Source organism: Patiria miniata, unplaced genomic scaffold (assembly GCF_015706575.1).
Source record: "Patiria miniata isolate m_02_andy unplaced genomic scaffold, ASM1570657v1 HiC_scaffold_18, whole genome shotgun sequence".
Taxonomy (NCBI): Eukaryota; Metazoa; Echinodermata; class Asteroidea; order Valvatida; family Asterinidae; genus Patiria; species Patiria miniata.
Window position 1 is genome coordinate 8,288,688 of NW_024037056.1, and position 19,083 is coordinate 8,307,770.

The 19,083-nt window shown below is 40.0% G+C and overlaps 1 protein-coding gene across 9 annotated transcripts in view; it reads left to right on the top strand.

The window, feature by feature from the left end:
* Positions 1–11,200: 11,200 nt before the first annotated feature.
* LOC119724484 (protein scribble homolog) overlaps positions 11,201–19,083 on the top strand; it is an 81,196-nt gene continuing 73,313 nt past the window's right edge. For 3 of the 9 annotated variants that reach the window (XM_038195560.1, XM_038195556.1, XM_038195559.1), the window contains exons 1-2: positions 11,204–11,577; positions 14,720–14,837. In XM_038195560.1, coding sequence (XP_038051488.1) covers positions 11,416–11,577; positions 14,720–14,837 — 280 coding nt within the window. In that variant the 5' untranslated portion in view covers positions 11,204–11,415. Of the gene's footprint in view, positions 11,578–14,719; positions 14,838–19,083 lie in introns of all 9 variants that reach the window. The other 6 variants (XM_038195557.1, XM_038195562.1, XM_038195561.1 and 3 more) reach the window with 4 other exon arrangements.

The following is a 19,083-nucleotide window of genomic DNA, read 5'->3' on the forward strand; positions in this document are numbered from 1 at the left end:
AATCACTCCCATTTTTAAAAGTGGCAATCCCACAATGGCAAGTAATTATCGACCAATTTCAGTTCTTTCTTCATTTTCTAAGATTATAGAACGTGTTGTTTATAAACGTACCATAGAATTCTTTGACAAACACTGTATAATTTCGGATAATCAATATGGATTTCGAGCACAACATTCCACTACACATGCTATTATTAAATTAATTGACAAAATAACAACTGGTTTAGTCGCATCCTTTGCTACTATTGGTATCTTCCTGGACCTGTCCAAAGCCTTCGACACAGTTGATCATGACATCCTTTTATCTAAACTGGAACATTATGGAATCAGAGGAGTTGCCTTGGACTGGTTCAGGAGTTATCTTTCTAACTGTCAGCAATTTGTATCTATCAGTGGAACCCAGTCTACTTATTGTGAAATATCTTGTGGAGTCCCACAGGGTTCTATTTTGGGTCCCCTTTTATTCTCTATATACATTAATGATTTTGATAAATCCTCAGATGTATTTTCTTTTATTCCTTTTGCTGATGACAGTAATTTATTCTATAGCCACAATGATGTAAATGTACTTTTTGATACGACTAATTATGAGTTGAAAAAAGTATCTGCCTGGATCAAAGCAAACAAGTTGTCTCTTAATATTAAAAAAAAACTAACTATATGTTATTCAGTAATAGGAAGTACTGTCAGCCGTTTCCAATCCGTATTGATGATACTAATATTATAAAAACTGATTGTTTAAAGTTCCTAGGTTTGTATATTGATGACACTCTTTCTTGGAACAAACATATTAATCACATTTCTACTGTTATTTCTAGAAACATAGGTATTATATCCAAGCTAAAATGTACTTTTCCCCAGGATATCTTAATAATGTTGTATAATACCCTTATTGTACCTTATATTACATATGGAATACTTGCATGGGGCAATAGTGGTACTGGTCAAATTAATAGAATCCTCAAATTACAGAAAAAAGTATTACGTATCATTAACAACGTTGACTTTCATGAGCATAGTAATCCACTTTTTTATAATTGCAATACTCTAAAAGTTCATGACATTTACTCTCTTCAGCTGGGCTCCTTCATGCATCAACTTAACACTAACAATTTACCCAATTCGATTTGTTCTACGTTTTCAAAAAATTATGATACGTACCTTTATTTTACAAGACAGTTCAATGAATTTCATCGGTCTCACGCACGTACTGCAATCTCTAGGGCAACTGTAAAGCATGAGGGTCCCAAGCTGTGGAGCTCGGTTGATCTTTCCCTAAAAAATATCTCCAGTCTCTCGCTCTTTAAGCACAAATACAAAAATAAATTATTGGAAAAATATTTAAGTACTTAATTGTTTCTTTTTTTTCACGGGGTTGTAGCTGCATGTTATTCCCATATTCATGTCGGGTGTTATGTCCTTATGTGTTGTCTGAGTGTGTAACTTTTTTTGTATGATTGTAACTGGGGATCTCTACTCGACAAGCATTGCTTTTTAGGGATCCCCATCCACATATTTTGTATACATTTAACTCTGATCGTCTTTTTTTTATGTGGAAAATAAAGTGAATTGAATTGAATTGAATATATGTTTTAGCAAATATTGTTAAACTGACTTGTTTCACGTTTTTGGCTTGTACGTAGATGCTGGGAAAAACCAAGAAAACCAATTATATTCTTGTAGTCTGGTTCCCTGACCCCACTTAAGATGAAATGGAGCAATTTATAGACTTTGGGGAATTGTGCGGTCAGAGTGTCAATTTAGCTGGCTTGTACCCATTCACAGGTGAGTAATCAATTGCAAAGAAGATGTGGAATAACTAAATATTAAGAAATTTGGAGTAGTTTTTGAAAATAGCCAGTTTTCTCCAGCGCTGGTCGGCCGACCAGCGTTGGAAAAATACAATTTTTCTTGAAAATGTCAGCACACCAGGAGCCACAATTTTACAGGATGCACTGTCATTCCCTAACAATCCAGTAAGGTATTTCGTGAAAAGTGGATCATTTCGTTTTTTGATGTTTGCAAATGTTGTATCTTCCCTTTAAAGTTCAACATATTTTCCGAAGCAAAGTACAAACTGTTTTTCTTAAAATCCACTACAAGCCTATAGGCATTCTTGGGCACAAAAGTTATCGCCAAAATGACTACTTTAGCTAATTATGACTAATTGCCTACCTCTAAGACTATAACCTGTTAGTCCGATTGACTAATACTTAGTCAAAAATCAGGGTGCAATGACTATAAGTCACACTTTCAATCTGCCAGCCTATCTTCTCAAAGAAGCAGCTGAAGAACTTGCGCCTATTTTGTGCCAACTGTTAAATGCCAGTCTTCACCAACTTGAAGGAAAAATCCCACATGCATGGATGATCGGTGGATGTGACTCCAAACTCCAATCTTCAAAAGAGACCTGAAAACTATACCGTCTGATCACTCACATCCAGTGGCGTATGCAGGATTTTTTCAAGGGGGGTGTTTCAAAATTGGATGTCGTCATTTATGACGCTAGAAATGAAGATGGTAAATTGTGTTGGCGCCAGAAATAAAAAATAGTATCAGTGGGCTAAACTTTACGCTAAAATAAAAGTCAGGAGTTTGTGTTGGCGCCAGAAATAAAAGAGGGTATATTTGGATGGGTTAAACTCGAAGGGCCGGGAACCCACGACCATCAGTTATCCTTTTGAGCTAAAGCATAGTAAATCGGGAAAAAAAATGTTCTGTGTCTTTAGAGTATGATGAACATATGAGTAAAGGGGTCAATGTGGGCAGTCCCCTCCCTCAACGGCATTTAAACCAAAAAAAAGAGAAGAAATTCAAGAAAAAAAGTGACACGGGCTGCGGAAGTGCTAGGATCTGTTCTTGTTATTGGCTAAAATCACTCAGCTTCGTCCCCTGGATCTCATGATTCTCATCCGTTGGGAATCTTTGTGTAAACCGCCCCACCCCTAAGGCCAAACTTCAGATACAGGATACATATGCGCTCTGGTCACAGGAGCGGATTCAGACTGCCATTTGCCGGGGGCCTAGAATTATTGTAATGAAGGGTCCAGGACCTGCGAAGCCCTTACGGCGTGGGGTCCGGGGCCCGCTTAAGGGCCCCGGGAAAAAAAATGGATTTTAGATGCTCTGTGGTGCAATCTGAGGCGATTCCTGGCCACTTCCACCGTTTAGAAAACGTTTTAAACATCGAAAATTCCATTTAAATTTGTTATTTTTTTTTTTTTTTTTTAAAGTTTGTTACGTACTCAAAGTTGAGAACCATGTTCCATCTCCGTATTTTTTCACAATTTTCTATTTTGGAAAGGGATTTATGCCACTTGTAGAGCCATTCGCTGCTGAAGGTACAAAATGGTGGGGGCACCGCTAGGGTGAAATTATAGCATAGAGGGAATTTGAATCCCGGGACATACCGTTATTTCGTTTTACCGTTTTGGATTTCCTAAAAAACAAAAACAGTAAACGAATCATCGACTGTTTTGTCGTTTTACAGTGTTATAAAACGACAAGCGGTATTAAGATAAATACGGTTTCTCCGTTTTATAAGTTTAGTAAAATTCATTATAGCATAACGATCAATGATTTTTGTTTTACAGATTACACAAATACAGACTGTTTTTTTTTCATTCCAGTGTCATGGTTAACAGTCCGTGGTGCATTTTGTGGCGGTGGGCAAGGGGGTAGAGGGGGACCATGTTTTACACGAAGAAGTGTTACCTCGGCATAATTAATGCGTGATGTGATTCCTGGCGCGGACCCTGACCCCTTTCTCATGCGATTCAGTCAAGTTGGTGGGGCTTAAAGAGTTCCAAGCAAAATGGCGCTGTAAAACTTCAAGGGAGGACATTACTTTTCACAATGGAAACAGGATGGTAATAAGACGTTTGATGAAGTTGCAGACATTTTGAAGGAAACTGGGGTTCAAGTCGACGCGGCTCTTCAATAGCCAATTCGCAAATTTTGTCGTGAGAACGAAATGTAAGGAGCGGGGCCCAGGCAATGACTCGATCCCAAGGACGCATTAATTAACATTCCGGTGCGTTGCTTAATTGCCGAACCTAAAATCAAAAAATGGTCGGCAAGACTATTGACCGTTTTGTCATTGTCATGATTTTGTAAAACAACACTCTAAAAATAAAGCAACTAACCGTTTAACGCTTTTTACAATTAAAAACAACAACAAAAAGTATTTTTGTGTGTGACTTAATACCGTTTGACCGTTTTACAAAACTGTAAAACGAGAAAACGGTCAATGGTTCGTTTACTGTTTTTGTTTTTGAGGAAATCCAAAACAGTAAAACGAAATAACGGTATGTCCCGGGATTAATTTGGCCGGAGGACCAATGCGAGCGCGGAGCGCGAAGCACTTACGGCGTGGGGTCCGGGGCCCGCTTAAGGGCCCCGGGAAATTTTGGATCGTAGATGCTCTGTGGTGCAATCTGAGGCGTTTCCTGGCCACTTTCCCCTGGTTTTTTTAGCAGAAGTTTTTTAAATTATGAGGGGATATTTTGTTTCATTTGTTTCAAATACATATAGGCCTATATACTCTTGCTCTTACAAAGTGTCTTCTGTATTCAAAGCTTAAAGTTGAGAACATGCACATAATTTGTAATTGTTCCGCGCTCGGTCACATAACTCTCTTTTCCCTCCATATTTTTACATGGCAAAGGGGGGTGTTTAACAGCCAAAACACCCCCCCTGCGTACGCGCCTGCTCACATCCATCGGCAAAACAGCTGAGCATAAGTTATCATCAGCCAGATCATTCAACATCTCGATACCCACAACCTGTTAACTAGAATGTCAATTTATCAATTGCGACTCACAGATCCGTTTGAACAGGCTAGTAGACGACCTGGCCAGAGGTCTTCAAAACAAGCAGCCACATTGGCGGATCCAGCGGGGGCCGCAGGGGGCGCAGGGGGCGCATGCCCCCCGGCAAATATTTTAACATGTATACTATCGGTGAAAAACGAACGGTGATGCGACGGGCCACACGTTTTGAGTTTGAGGAGGAACAATCCGTCGGTTGCACCACGAACCGACGTATCGCATTTTTTTGTGTTTCGAGAAAAACGGATTTTTGTAGGCTCATTTCATATACTCCCTGTGTAAGAATTCAAGCTGTTTCGTTTATGCTAGTAAATTATAGATTAAACTTTATTGTATGCAATCCGTATGCATCTGAGTTGCTAAGTTTTTGAGAAATTCAGCTCCAAAGTTATTCGTCACTTCGTGAAACAGATTTTTATCATGTTTATCGTATGTCATACAACGCGCTTAATAGTGGCCGTTTGCTAGATACGGAGACACGTCGGTTCGTGAAACGCTAAATTCCAATTTTTCATGTCGACGCTCCTTTGTGACGTCATAGCATTATGGGAATTAGCGTGTAAAGCGGCGTATCGGGATACGTCACTTCTTGGTGCAGCATTTTTCTTTCTTTTTTTGAGATACGCCGCACAGTCTAATTAGCGTTCTTAGTTAATTAGATCTCCGATCGGAATAACAGTTTCTGAGAATGAGCACTTTGATGAAATAATAACGTTAATGACAAAACTTAATTTGGCAAAAAATCGAGATACGCCGGTTCGTGGTGCGACTGAAAAGGCGTGGCAATTTTCACGCACCTCCTAAGACTTTATGCACGGGTTACGATGGCCGCACGATAGGCGCATAAAACCAAGGTAAAACAAACTGTAGTGGAGTCTCATTTCGCGTTATTTTTTAGCGCGTCGTACGTCCATGAGACTGCACGCGGACAACTGCCGCGTACAATGCGTATGAAGGTCAAACCGTTTTCACGCTCCGGGCTCGGTGACTAAACAAAATCAAACAATGGCCACTTCAGATTCTGTTAAAATATTATTTTCTTATACGTTTCATGCCGCTGTAATGAAATATTTAAATTCATGTCAGTTATGACCGAGCGCGGAACAATTACAAATTATGTGCATGTTCTCAACTTTAAGGTTTGAATACAGAAGAAACTTTATAAGAGCAAGAGAATAAAGGCCTATATGTATTTGAAACAAATGAAACAAAATATTCCCTCATAATTTTAAAAAACTTCTGCTAAAAAAAATCAGGGAAAAGTGGCGCCTCAGATTGCACCACAGAGCATCTAGAGTCCAAAGCGGGCCCCGGACCCCTCGCCGTAAGGGCTTCGCGCTCCGCGCTCGCATTAGTCCTCCGGCCAAATTTCCTCTACGCAATAATTTCACCCTAGCGGTGCCCCCCACCTTTTTTGTACCTTCAGCAGCGAATGGCTGAGGGTCGGACTACCAGTGGCCTAAAATCCCTTTCCAAACTAACATTTGTGAAAAAATACGGAGATGGAACATGGTTCTCAACTTTGAGTACATAACAAACTTTATAGGCACAAAAAAAATAACAAATTTAAATTGAATTTTCGATGTTTAAACGTTTTCTAAACGGTGGAAAGTGGCCAGGAACCGCCTCAGATTGCACCACAGAGCATCTAAAATTCATGTTTTTTTCCGGGGCCCTTACGCGCGCCCCGGAACCCCACGCCGTACTGCTCCGCGCTTGCAGGTCCTGCACCCTTCATTACAATTCTAGCCCCCCCCCCCCGGCAAATGGCAGTCTGGATCCGCCCCCTGAGCCAGATAGATGCAATCCTTTTACATTTTCTCGAAGGCCTTTTGAACGAGTACCTCATGAACGTCTCCTCCTGAAGCTTCATCACTATGGGTCAGAGGTCAGCTACTGTCTTGGATCAGAGATTTCCTATCAGGACGTACCCAGCAAGTAATGGGCCCCTGTTGTTTTTGGTCTCATCAACGATCTTCGTGTCTTTTTCATAATTTACATTTACATCTGGGTTTCCTTTTTTATACACCCTGTATTTCGCTGCGATTTAGACGATCCTATTCTAAGGACTGACAAACATTCAAAGAATGATTGATTATTTAGGCATTATAAGGTAAATTACAGACCAGTAAACGACCATATATTATGAGTCCTCAGTGATAATTATACGCCCACTACTAAAAATTATGACAAATACTCGCAACTCTCCAAGGTGTTTGAGATACACATCAATTTGATGCTTGTTTTATCATCTTTCATTTCCTGTTCGATTTTTTTGGGTTTAAACAATGACTTTTTGGAGAAAATTCAATCCAAAGATGATCTCCCCTAAAGGTAGTCCTGAAGCTCATCACTCTTCTTCCTATACGCTCCATTGCAAAAAAAACAAACCCAATAATATTGAGGCCTAATTTCATCTGAATTTCACAGAAATACTAGCTCGGAGTCCTCTTAATTTTTGTACAGTTTGATCCACCTTTTTTTCTTTTTTCTTTTTTACAAACCTTCAAGTTCGTGGCCCACAACATGCTATACCTGGAGAACTTGAGGGCATGCAAATCGTTATTTGGCCGCGCTGACATTCGCAATTTCGGGCCTATGGCCTGCATCAGGGAAATGTCGGTATCTTTCATGTTGCGGAACAGGTGTTTTAACATACTTTGGCCAACAACATCAATTTCTCCCGTTTTGAAGACTGTATAAATTATCTTTATGCCACATTCGGAGTGTTCCTTATAATGATCCAACTTTTTATGTGCTAAAATCGCTTCGATATGTTCAGTATTTTTTTGTTTTTATTAAATTGGAGAAATAGGCTTGGGTACGTCCATTTTTAAAGCTGTAACAAATGGTGTTCGCAATATCTGTCAAATCTTTTCAAGCCTCACGAATATTAATAAGGTTTCTTTATCCTATGTGTGCAGTAAAAATGTGTATACGACCCCCTCTTTCCGATGACTTATATATAAGCCATTTGCGAGTGACCTATACATTTTGGGTTTAAATTGAAAAAAAAAACATCTGGTACACTGACTTGCTCAGAATGCTTGGCACATTTTAACTTTGAATTTTCAAGACCAAAGACACTGTTGCTAATCACATGATTTGGGGCAAGCTCTTGCATAGTTACGTAAGAGACGCTCAGCACCAATACATTGTTCATAATGGGTGAGAATGGCACAAAATTAATACACCTTGCCGGAGCCGGAGCTGGGGTTGCTACCGTGCTATCTTGCCCCGAACCACGTGATATTATTAAACCGTCTCTTTGGTCTGGAGAATGCAAATTTAAAACGTGCAAAGCATTGGATTAAGTCAGCGTTCCAGATTTTATTCAAGTTTAACTTGCAAATGTCATTACTAAATGTCCACCTTTTTTGCGGGTTTCCATTCGTCGATACCGAGACCCACGCGATACACGTAGAGTCGTATTAATGAATATGCTAATAACACGCCAATCAGACTATGTCAGGGGACCATGTGTTGATTTCGTCTATGTAAGATATTTCAGCAGATTCGCTGATTAATTACGCAAGACAACCGCCTCTTCTTTAGATTTTGACCAACCAGCGGGCGCTTTCTATATCGGGTTTTCGGTCATTCACCCGTTGTCGCGCCATATATATAAAGAAAAAAAACCTGGTCGACACAGCAACATAGGCTATGGTCACGCGGTATGTATTTAGTATGTCACGCGATAACGTGACCATTTAAGTCAGCTTTACCAGTGACCGGTATTCAGAACGTTTCTGCATCAATAACGGCGATTTTTATCACTGACATGAAGTTTAGGAATTTTTCTATTTAAAAAAAACAGAACGTTCAAAAAGCGATGTGGGGTTTTTTTTGGGGGGGGGGGGTGCAATCGGTTCACTGCTCCGTCTGTGGCGTCCACGTACGTAGTCGGATTAACTTTGTCTATCAACGCACGACGAAAAGCCTTTGCAACCATAAGGTTGTGTTATGGTTCTGACTTAACGAGACCAAAAGTTTGGTGTCGGTTGATCAGTGACGGATTCAAAACGGCTGTGATGAGGTAAACAGACGATGTTTTTGTCCTCTTTACAAATAGGCCTAAGGAATCACGTTTTTATTATGTACAATCCCATGGCAATCAAAGAAACTTGGTGGCTCGTGGCCCTATCAAGAATATGGAAGGAAGGATAAACTAGTGGTGAAAATGTGTCAGATTTTTCTTGTGTTTGGTTAAAATGACGTTTGAGTGCATGTCGTCTGCTCTAAATATAAACGCACACTAAAATCCCCCTGCATTCTTACTATTGTACAATAATTGTATCCAAATGGAAGGATTTGGCGTTCGTAATCACCATTGATGGTCAGAAAAAAGAATTCCTTCGGCTGTACGCGCCATATGTTTGACAACACGTGCAGCATACAGCGCTAACAGTTGCCGGTTTGGCGTTTTCTCGCTTTTAGTGTCACTTTATTTTGAGCACGCTATTCACTGAGGTATAGCCTGGACGCTTGGCACTACAGTAGAGGGCAATCCGCGTAGAGGGCGACCTATGACAGGGTCGAGGACATCAACAGGTGGACAGGACTGAGTCTGGCGTCGGCTTCAAGGCTGGCATTGGAGAGATGCTGTGCATGAAGACCACAGCAGCGCAATTCGCGCCAACTGTCCGACGGACACTGATGTCACTTTCACAGCACTTATGTAAACTGTCACCGAAGATATTTTGCAGTATAAGATTTTAGACTTGGAGTAACTCTCGATCGTAGCCTCACCTTCTCTCATCATACAAAGCGGGTTGCTTCTAAGACACGGTCACGTGTTAATCTCCTTCACAAGCTAGCTGGTAGGCTGGGGAGCCAGTCTAACCACAGTCAGGCTGCTCTACTCTCGCGCTAGCTTTCTCAACAGCGGAGTACTACTAGTGCTGCTCCAAACTGGAGCCACAACTCTCAAAGTCAGTTGACTTGGCACAGTCTTAAACAATGAATGTTTCGTCTAATGTCTGGTTCCATGAACCCACGCCAACAGACAACCTTCTCCGGTCCTTTCTGGTATTGCTCCTCCATTCGCCGTGATTTCATGTCTGCAAAACTTGCCCAGAAAGGCCGCCTTAATCAAGACAGCCCATTGTGCCCTCCATCTGATCGTCTCTGATATTATGATCCGCAAATACTAGAACGCAAGAAATTATAGAAGCTCAGCTGCCTCCGCATCATCACCACTCATCCTCTTTCCCCATTGACCTTGAATCGATGGAAGAAAGTTTGGTCAACATCCTCAACAAGATTCCTTGACTTCATTCAAACTTCATCCTTGAGACCCACAGGCTGGGATCTTCCTTGTGAGGCATGGTTCCAACTCAATCGACTTATTAGAACTGGTCGGGGCCGTAGCGCCTCATTCCTCCACCATTACCAGCACACTTTCCCCAAAAATGGTCCGGCCACCTTTCTATGCAAAGCCTCACTGGCCCATGGTTTTGTGCGTAAACCTTATCAGTCAGAAAATCACACTCAATTGACATCATAAAGAATAAGTTAACCGGACCATTTTTTTCCAAGAGTGTGATTCTAATGCTTCCTGTAGTGGGCTTTTAAAAAGAACTTTTGCAATTGGGAAAGACACTTTGGAAACATCCAATCTGTTTGGATATTATGCTTCATGAATTTCTGAATGAACGAGCACATTTTTCAACAGTATTTTATCACTATTATTTTTCGGTGTGGTGGTGGTGGTGGTGGGGGGGGGGGGGGGGGGCTATTCAGACGATATATCCGAATAGCACAATAAGACCGACAGTGGGCGCAATAAATTCGCGAGTGATTAGGGTTTCAAAAAATTATTCGCGAGTCATTTGCATAGAAAGTGACCCTGCAATTTTTTGTAAAAAACGAAACCATCTGGTTTAAAAATCACGGTGGAATCGTGCGAATATAGCAGAGGATCATCTCCCTAGCTTTTGTGCAATTATCTAATAGCAGATTTGATAAAATTAGGGTCCAAAAATGGGTCCCTTTTGCACGAGCAAATTCCTTCCTCCATGAGCAAATGTAGGGATGCCATTGGTGATGTTGGCAGCTGCAGGCTCAAGCCTCACAGAATTGGAACCACCAGCTCAAACGGAGCAGACCACTGTGAAACCATCAACCACATCATTCATGACTGCCCCGACTTCAGACCACCAAAAGGCGATGAGGACATCATCTAATGGCTTGAAGTAAATTACCCATGATGTTCACCTTGGTGGTCACAGAGTCGGCGGTACGATCCAAAAGAACAAGAAGATTGGCAATTCCTTCTACCGCCCTCTTGGGGTCATAATTTTGTCAGCAGATTGGTAACCGAAGCACTACGAGTATCTTACGAATCAGCACACATAATTTTTTGTTTATGGGTCGGGCGCTTGTCCTGATCCTTCACTGGTCTGATGACGTCATACGGGCGGACATCTTGTTTGAGAATGTAGGGTATCGTCTAACACATTCCAGTCTGAGAACTCATCGCCGTGGTTTCTGTTAATTTTCTTCAAATTCAGCCTTTGTACGAGCCCATGCTTTCCTAAACTTCGGATCTATACTCCTTCATTTGTAGACGCGGAATTATACCGCCATGTTCCGCTGTATTCCGTTGTTTCGAGCCTGTAACAGGCATGTGGATTATGTAGACCGCCGTCACGGGAATTTATCGGCGGTACCGGACGATATTTACCGCTATTCTCGCACTCTTGAAGAGTTGTTACTGGATGCAAACCAGATTAGGGACCTACCTAGGGTGAGAATCTTTTGAATTATTTGATATAGAGTCTTACAGATTATGTCTATCCATACCCATTTAAATAGCTTGGTTATATTAATAGATCACTGGCTAATTTAAAAAAAAAAGTGTTTAAACCTGCCAAAATAAGTTAGTCTGTCATTTAAACCATGGACATGATGGATGGATGAATAAGAACTTTCCTCCATTTTTAACTAGTGCTACTGCAGTGCTACCTAGGCCTACTTTTCCATTTGTGGGCACTTAACTAGACCCTTGAACGTGGTGTCATTGGCTTTATGTGTAACTGTGTTACCAGTACTGTTATTAAAGGGAATGTACATCATTGGCTTTTGCTGTAATTTTCAGAAATGAACTATTTGAGAGGTTAGTATAATAGATCAAATATTATTACACTGACATTTTTTAAGTTTGGTGTTCGAAAAGGTTGGAAAAACCAAGAAAAACAAAAATGTTCAAGTAGTCTGGTTCCCTGACTCCACAAAAGATAAAATGGATCAATTTATAGATGATGGAAAATTGTAAGGCAAGGGAACCAGTCTAGCTGGCCTGCACCCGTTCATCATGAACATGTAACCAATAGCAAACAAAATTTGGACTGAAAAAATGGTAAATTTGGAGCAGTAGTTGAAAAATAGTTAGGTTTTTCCAACGCTGGTCGGCCGACCACCGTTGGAAATGTTTACAAAAATACAATTTTCTTGAAAATGACTTCACACCAAGTGCCATAATTTTACAAGATGCTTGAGACTGTCATTTACCAACATCCTAGTAAGGTATTTCGTAAAAACTTGGTAGTTTTATTTTTCGATGTTTGCAAATGTTGTATATTCCCTTTAAATAAAAACATTCAAGTTTCAATGTGTTAATGTTCTACATAACGTGTACGTCATTTGTCCTATGATATTAAGTACTTAGATGTCAAGAATACAGTGAATATTCCAATCTGCGTAACAATCGGCATTCCATATAAATTTGACTTTTTGGAGAGAGAATTTACAACTTTTGATCATATCATATGGGTTTCTGGTTCCCCGACTCCTGTACGTGCAAAATGATAGGAGCCTGTCGAGTACTACAAGCACTACTATTAGACCTGTGAAAGTGGCGTTGTAAACAACACCATGCTCGGTCCTCGTGTTTACACTCGAAATTGTCACGCGGCACGACATTTCACAAGTATTATTACTTGCATACAAAGCTTGCTGTAAAATCACGCGAGTGTAGGGTCTTGCATTGTCAAGAAATTTGAGGGGAAATAACGACCTCGACATGACAAACGTTAGACCCGTGAACGTGGCGTTGTATACAACGCCACGTTCTTGTTTCATTTCGAACCTGGCGAAATCGATCCGACAGACATAATTCCGTATGGGTGTTGAGTACTCACCTAGAAATCTAAATTTGCCCGTCCGATTGTTTCGGCTGTGTAATTTCGACGAAATTTGCCCATCAGTACAGACCCATACGAACGTGTAGAAATTAGATTTTAACCTGACCGGACCCACCCTGACAAATAACCCCGGACGCGTCTGAGTCGCTTGGACAGATTGACGGCTGTTTCATGTCGCAACCCCGAAAAAAAAACCCCGCAGACGATTGGCTGCTCGGCTCATCTCGTGTACAGTACGTGTGTGCACACACACGCGGGCGCACGTGCGACCGCGTGCGGTGCGGTGAGAGAGGAAAGGACTTGAAACTTGTCTAAAACGATGTCTGTTTTAGCTGCGACAGTAAACAGCCGTCAATCATACGAAAATAAAACGCAATGCGCGTGCGTCAGTTGGGAGAAAATGGCAGCTAGCAGTAGCGGACGGACTTCATGAACCGGGGCCAGAATTTTCCTCAATTTTCGTCAAATGCAAGTTTTGACGTACAAATAGAATTCAAGACAGCTTCATATGTGAGTACTTATTACATAGGCAAAATAACGTCCAGTGTGTGTAACGGAGGGAGTCAGAGGGACACGTTCGCCAGGTTCGAAATGACATAAGAACGTGGCGTAGTTTACAAGCCACGTTCACGGGTCTAGACAAACGTATGAGCCGAACTTTTGATTTTCTGAGGTACGCACGGTACGCTGGTACTACGAGTCATGCACACGCAAAATGGTAGGAGCCGTCCGGGTCAGGGTACTCGTACAATCTTGCGTGGCTATGTATAAAGCCACGTTCACGGGTCTAGTCAAGTACCTGTTGTCTCTGCAGAACGCTGAACGATCGACGACTGTTTCAAGTCGCAGCCAAATAGACAATCTCTTAGACAACTTTCCAGTCCTCTCACCGTGCCATGCTACGAGACTCAAAGAGGAAAATGAGTCTCACATAATTAATTAATCTCATACTAGCACGGCGCGGTGAGAGGACTGGAAACGTGTCTAAAACGACTATTTGGCTGCGACATGAAACAGCTGCCGATCGATCAGGCGAAACAAGAACTGTCTAATCGCATGCTCACATGCGTTCTGTAGCGTTCTGCAGAGCTAACAGGAACTCGGCGGGCTCCTATAATTTATCGGCGGGCTCCTACTATGTCGGGGTACCAGAGACCCGTGTGATAAGATCAAAAGTTGTAAATTCTCTCTCCAAAAAGTCGAATTTATTTGGAATGCCGATTGTTACGCCAATTGGAATATTCACTGTATTCTTGACGTCTGAGTATTTAATATCATAGGACAAATGACATACATGTAGAAAGTTGGACCACGTAGAAGGTTTTTATTGCACAGTTACGCATGACGTTGTTATTGACGGGTCTAGTGCTAGGCCTGCCCAGTCATACATGTACTATGAATAAGTGTCAACACATACAATCATTAGGTTGTGTCAGGGATATGATTTTGTGGCAAGGGTGGTACTCATGCTATCAAGTGAACCAAGTTCTTTGGGAAAATTTGCTCAATAAATGGGAAAATTCAGAGGCTTGTTTGTACATGTTTGACTGGACTGTGAAGTGTTCTCAAGATCATGGATTATAATTTAAGTTCTCAGGATTTTGACACAAACTTAAACTTCTCATGTTTTTCAAGTCTAGGTATTCATGCAGTGTCATTTGACAATGTTTGATAATTTTGTGTTGCTTTAAATTTAGTAAAGGTTGTGACATAGTAATCCTTATATTTTGTTTCCAAATCTTTCAGCAATTTTTCCGGCTACAAAACCTGCGTAAGCTGGGACTGAGTGACAATGAACTTGAGAGACTACCTGCAGAAGTAGGGAACTTTATGAATCTGACTGAACTTGATATCAGTCGCAATGGTAAGTCATTTGATTGCTACAGTTGTGTCATGCTATTGAACTACATTAGAGAATGTGTAATGTAATAATGGTTCTTAAGGCCAAAAAAAAAAAGTCTCCGGTTTCTGGTATGGAGCTTGCCCAAAAAGTGATGCGGCGACGCGGCTTTTTTTTTTTTTTTACCTGACTTTTTTGCTTCAAATGTGTGCTGATGACTGCAAATGGTGTCCGACTAAACTTAGTGCAAATATATGGGAGTCCAGAGAGGCCACATCAAACTTATTCTCGACCATAACCCAATCTAAAAACACGATAAAATTGTGCAGCAGCAGTATTCCAGTCAAACCAGTGAGTTTGGCGGTTTTGGGACATCATCTTTCATTAAAAAAAAACGTTTTCATTTTGCCGACGCGCATGGCTACGGCGACGCGCGCGCATACCAGAAACCGGAGACTTTTTTTTTTTTGCCTAAAGTGCATTTTTAGTTTTACAGATGAATGTAAAACCATGTCTCTATGTTGTTTAGCATGTTTGCGTGCATGACTTTGTGTGGTTGAGCAGAAAGCTTGTACAACAAAGTTTTATGCAGCTAGCTGTGTAGAATACGCAATGCAAGGAAATGGAGCTTTTGACCCATTGTCTGCATTGTCAATTACATACACATACCAAGTACATGTAGAAGTTGTTCAGGGCCAGGCAGTGACCATGAAAAATGAAAGGAAGTTTTGTCATTTATTGATTAGCATTAGCTGACCTTGTAAGTGTCTGTGTGTGTGACTTTTGCTTCCAGATTTCTCACACCTACATTTGACTGTACATATACATGTACATGTACATACATGTACATAGTATGTACATGGGCATAATGGTAATAAGATGTGTTTGTGGAAATACCAGTGAACAATTGCATTTTATAATCAATGCTTTGTGCCAGTGTCATGCTTGATCACATCATGAATTTGAAGCCAGTGTGAAAACTGTTATATAAATATTTTTGCTTGATAATAATCTAAAATGGCTTAATAACATCACTGGAAGTGCCTAAATAAACTGAATTTGTCCTAAGCACCCTTTTCCTTGCAGTGCAGACACACTACACGTTACAAACATGTACATGTACGTATCACACAGAAAAGATGCCAGTTATTTTCTCAAATAAAAAAGATATCATTTTTTGTCTTGTCTTGTCTTGTCCTAGTTACTTTCAACTTAGCAAGGTATAGGAAAAAAACTGAACAAAATACTAGCTCATCTTTTACCCTTTATATGCAACATCCATACACTTATCTAATTGGCCCATTAGTGTGGAATTGTTCTTTTCTCATTATTTCGGTATTTCTTTTTTTTTCTTCAGTTAAACGGAAATACAAATGTATTCATTTGGCTTTAAATAAATTAAACACCAAAAGAAGTGTCTTAAGTACAATTCCGATAGTTCAAATCATCCTGTATCAAACTACTGTAAATATTTTCCAAAGAGAATACAAGCATGGGGGTGTCATTTATGCGCTAATTTAGTAATCTGGGGTAAGTATGTTTGTGTTGTGTGATATTTCTCAGGGCCTGTTGTCTTCTGTCAATTTGTCATCCTAGCTTGACACACCTTACTTGCTGTTAATGCAGGCTTTCCTGTTATGTCGCCTGATTGAGGGGGAAGATTTCTTTAGACACTCTACAAGAACATGTACATGTACATGTACATGGTGGTGTTCATCTGTGCTATTGCCTTGTCATCAATGTACCTGTATTTATGTTGCTTCAAAATGTTGTGGAGGCTGTGAGATAGTGGTACATGTACACCAAAATGTGATTAAGATGGTCTGCTCAGATATTGAATTTAAGAAAGTCAAGGGCATTAAGACAAACTGAATGTAAACACTAACAGGAGAAATATAGAAATTGTGCAGAAAGAACTGCATAATTCTGGACACAAATTCTTCACAATTTTGAGAGATTGTGCCGCATATCTAGAGTAAGGCTCATGGTATTACAGCAGGATAGTCAGTTAATCACAATGAATTCCAAAGCAGTAATTATTGAAAGCCAAAGTCAATGTCCATGATTACAATGCACACGAAGGAACAAAACTTAAGTGAATTGGTGTAATTTTCCTCAAAATGATCACGCTCTAGTTTTTGAAACATCAATCTTTCAGACTTCCTGAAATTTCACCTGATGATAGTGTACAGAGCTAAACCAAATACACACATAAAACGTGTTCCAGTTGTAGCGCAACCTTACAAAGCCAACAGTTATACTTGGCTCACGTATGATTCTTACAAATTTACCTCCAAAATTCAACTTTCAGCTTGGCATGATATGGACAACAGATATATTTTAACCAGCAGTGGCAAGGATGACAATGCAGCAATATGAGATATTATCAGCTTCAGATCTTGTCCCTTTAGAATGAGAAGGTACTGGTAGTTTGGAAACACAAAGAATTCACTCAGATACAAGATGCAGTATTGAACCCAATATATTTTGTGTACAGATTTGTACTTGTATGGTGTGATCGTGCTGAGTAAAGTTAAAAGTTTTGTAGGCGGTGTCCAAATACTGAAATGGTCCATGCTTAGTTGCACAGATCCTGAGCAGTAAAGGAACTTTGGATTACAAGACTTTTGAATGCTTTTCTTTGAATGATGCAGAATCATGCATACAGTATGTGTTTTACATGATAGCTTATCAGGAGTTTAACATTCCACAGGTACATTGTACTTTTGATTACTTTGTATGCTGTGGTACTTCAATGTAGATCAAATCAGTGCTGTCCAAGATAATTCCACTACTGTACATTGTACATTGTATTTGATCATTCACCGAACATTCGAATAGCATTTTGCTGGTTAAAAAAACAACACACGACTGTAATGCAATTTTATCATAAAGTTACAGCACTTTATTATCAGGTGCCACTTTTTTGATGACGGTTACTTTTTTGTGGACGGCGATTCATTGTTCCCATGGCAGGTGAAAAGCCCTTGACAGTTACAGTGTACAAAATACTGCAAAACACTGAAGCGGCCCATATCGATCGCTGCACCCAAAATATAACGTGCGCGCTCTGCGTGCAACTTTTGACCGGCGCGGCACATAGTCGCAGCTGACAATATATTCTGTCAAACGTAGTTTCGCGTATTCAAATACTAATTTATTTGAAAATGGATGGCCCTAGATCCAATGCGTGCAGCACATAAATGTAATTTCCGTGTTGAGATACAAACACTCTGGTTTTGGATTTATAAACAAATGCATAAACTCATACATACCCTGAAATATAGTTTTGTTTAAATGAGTTGGACTTTTGTTTGAATTACAATTCATAAACACCTGATCCATTTAACCCTTTCCTATTGGTGGAGAGTGTTTAATTAAACCGGCCAGAAGGTGGCCCCTGAATCAGGACAATACATTTCTGCTTTTATCTTCTATTCTATTTTTTAAAGAAAGATCATAATTAATTCTTTAAAGTTTGTAGGTTTAAAGTTCAGGAAAAATGAGTATTTGATGTTCCTTAACATGTACCCAAAAATATTGGTAAAAGCAGACCCCTAATTGTGACATTGCCAAAACGACTCAAATCTCATAAACCTAAAACTGCACAGTAGGTCAAAAAAAAAAAATAGTATGTTTTCGGTAACAATGCTGAAAAATTGGGATGTTAGGAAAAACTTATGTTTTTGAAATTTTGTTTTGATCCAATATGAAATCTATACTTTTGAACTCGCACCAGTACTTAAAACTTTCATGCACTATCTATTTATCATTTCTGCTAAGTACTTAGAATATTGTTTTAATTGTAAAAACTTTATAAGTTTTATTGTCATTTATTAAAATATAATACATGTACATGTATGTCAGAAAAGCTATTCGTTAACACTTAAAAAGAAATAATAAAAGGAGAAAGACGATTAGCTTTTTATATTCAAGCAAGTCAAACAACTGGGATTCTGGGATGGTGAGCTGAGGTAGGTATTTGCATGTATGCACAAAATCAAAGGTCAACTCTTGAATTGCACTGGCCCCAGCAGCATTATAATCCGACAGACCTGTCCGGACAAATCTTGCCAAATTTTGAAAAGCAAATTTACTGTAACTGTACTCCATTTCATTCAAATAATTTGACATCAGTTCACATTCATGAAATTAGCAAAGTAAAAGTTGCATAAGATCATGGAGCAGGATGGTAATGGAGTTGGAAGCTCGTATTAAAAAAAAATGTTGCAACTTTTCAGTACCGGCAAATCCGGCAACTCAGGAAACT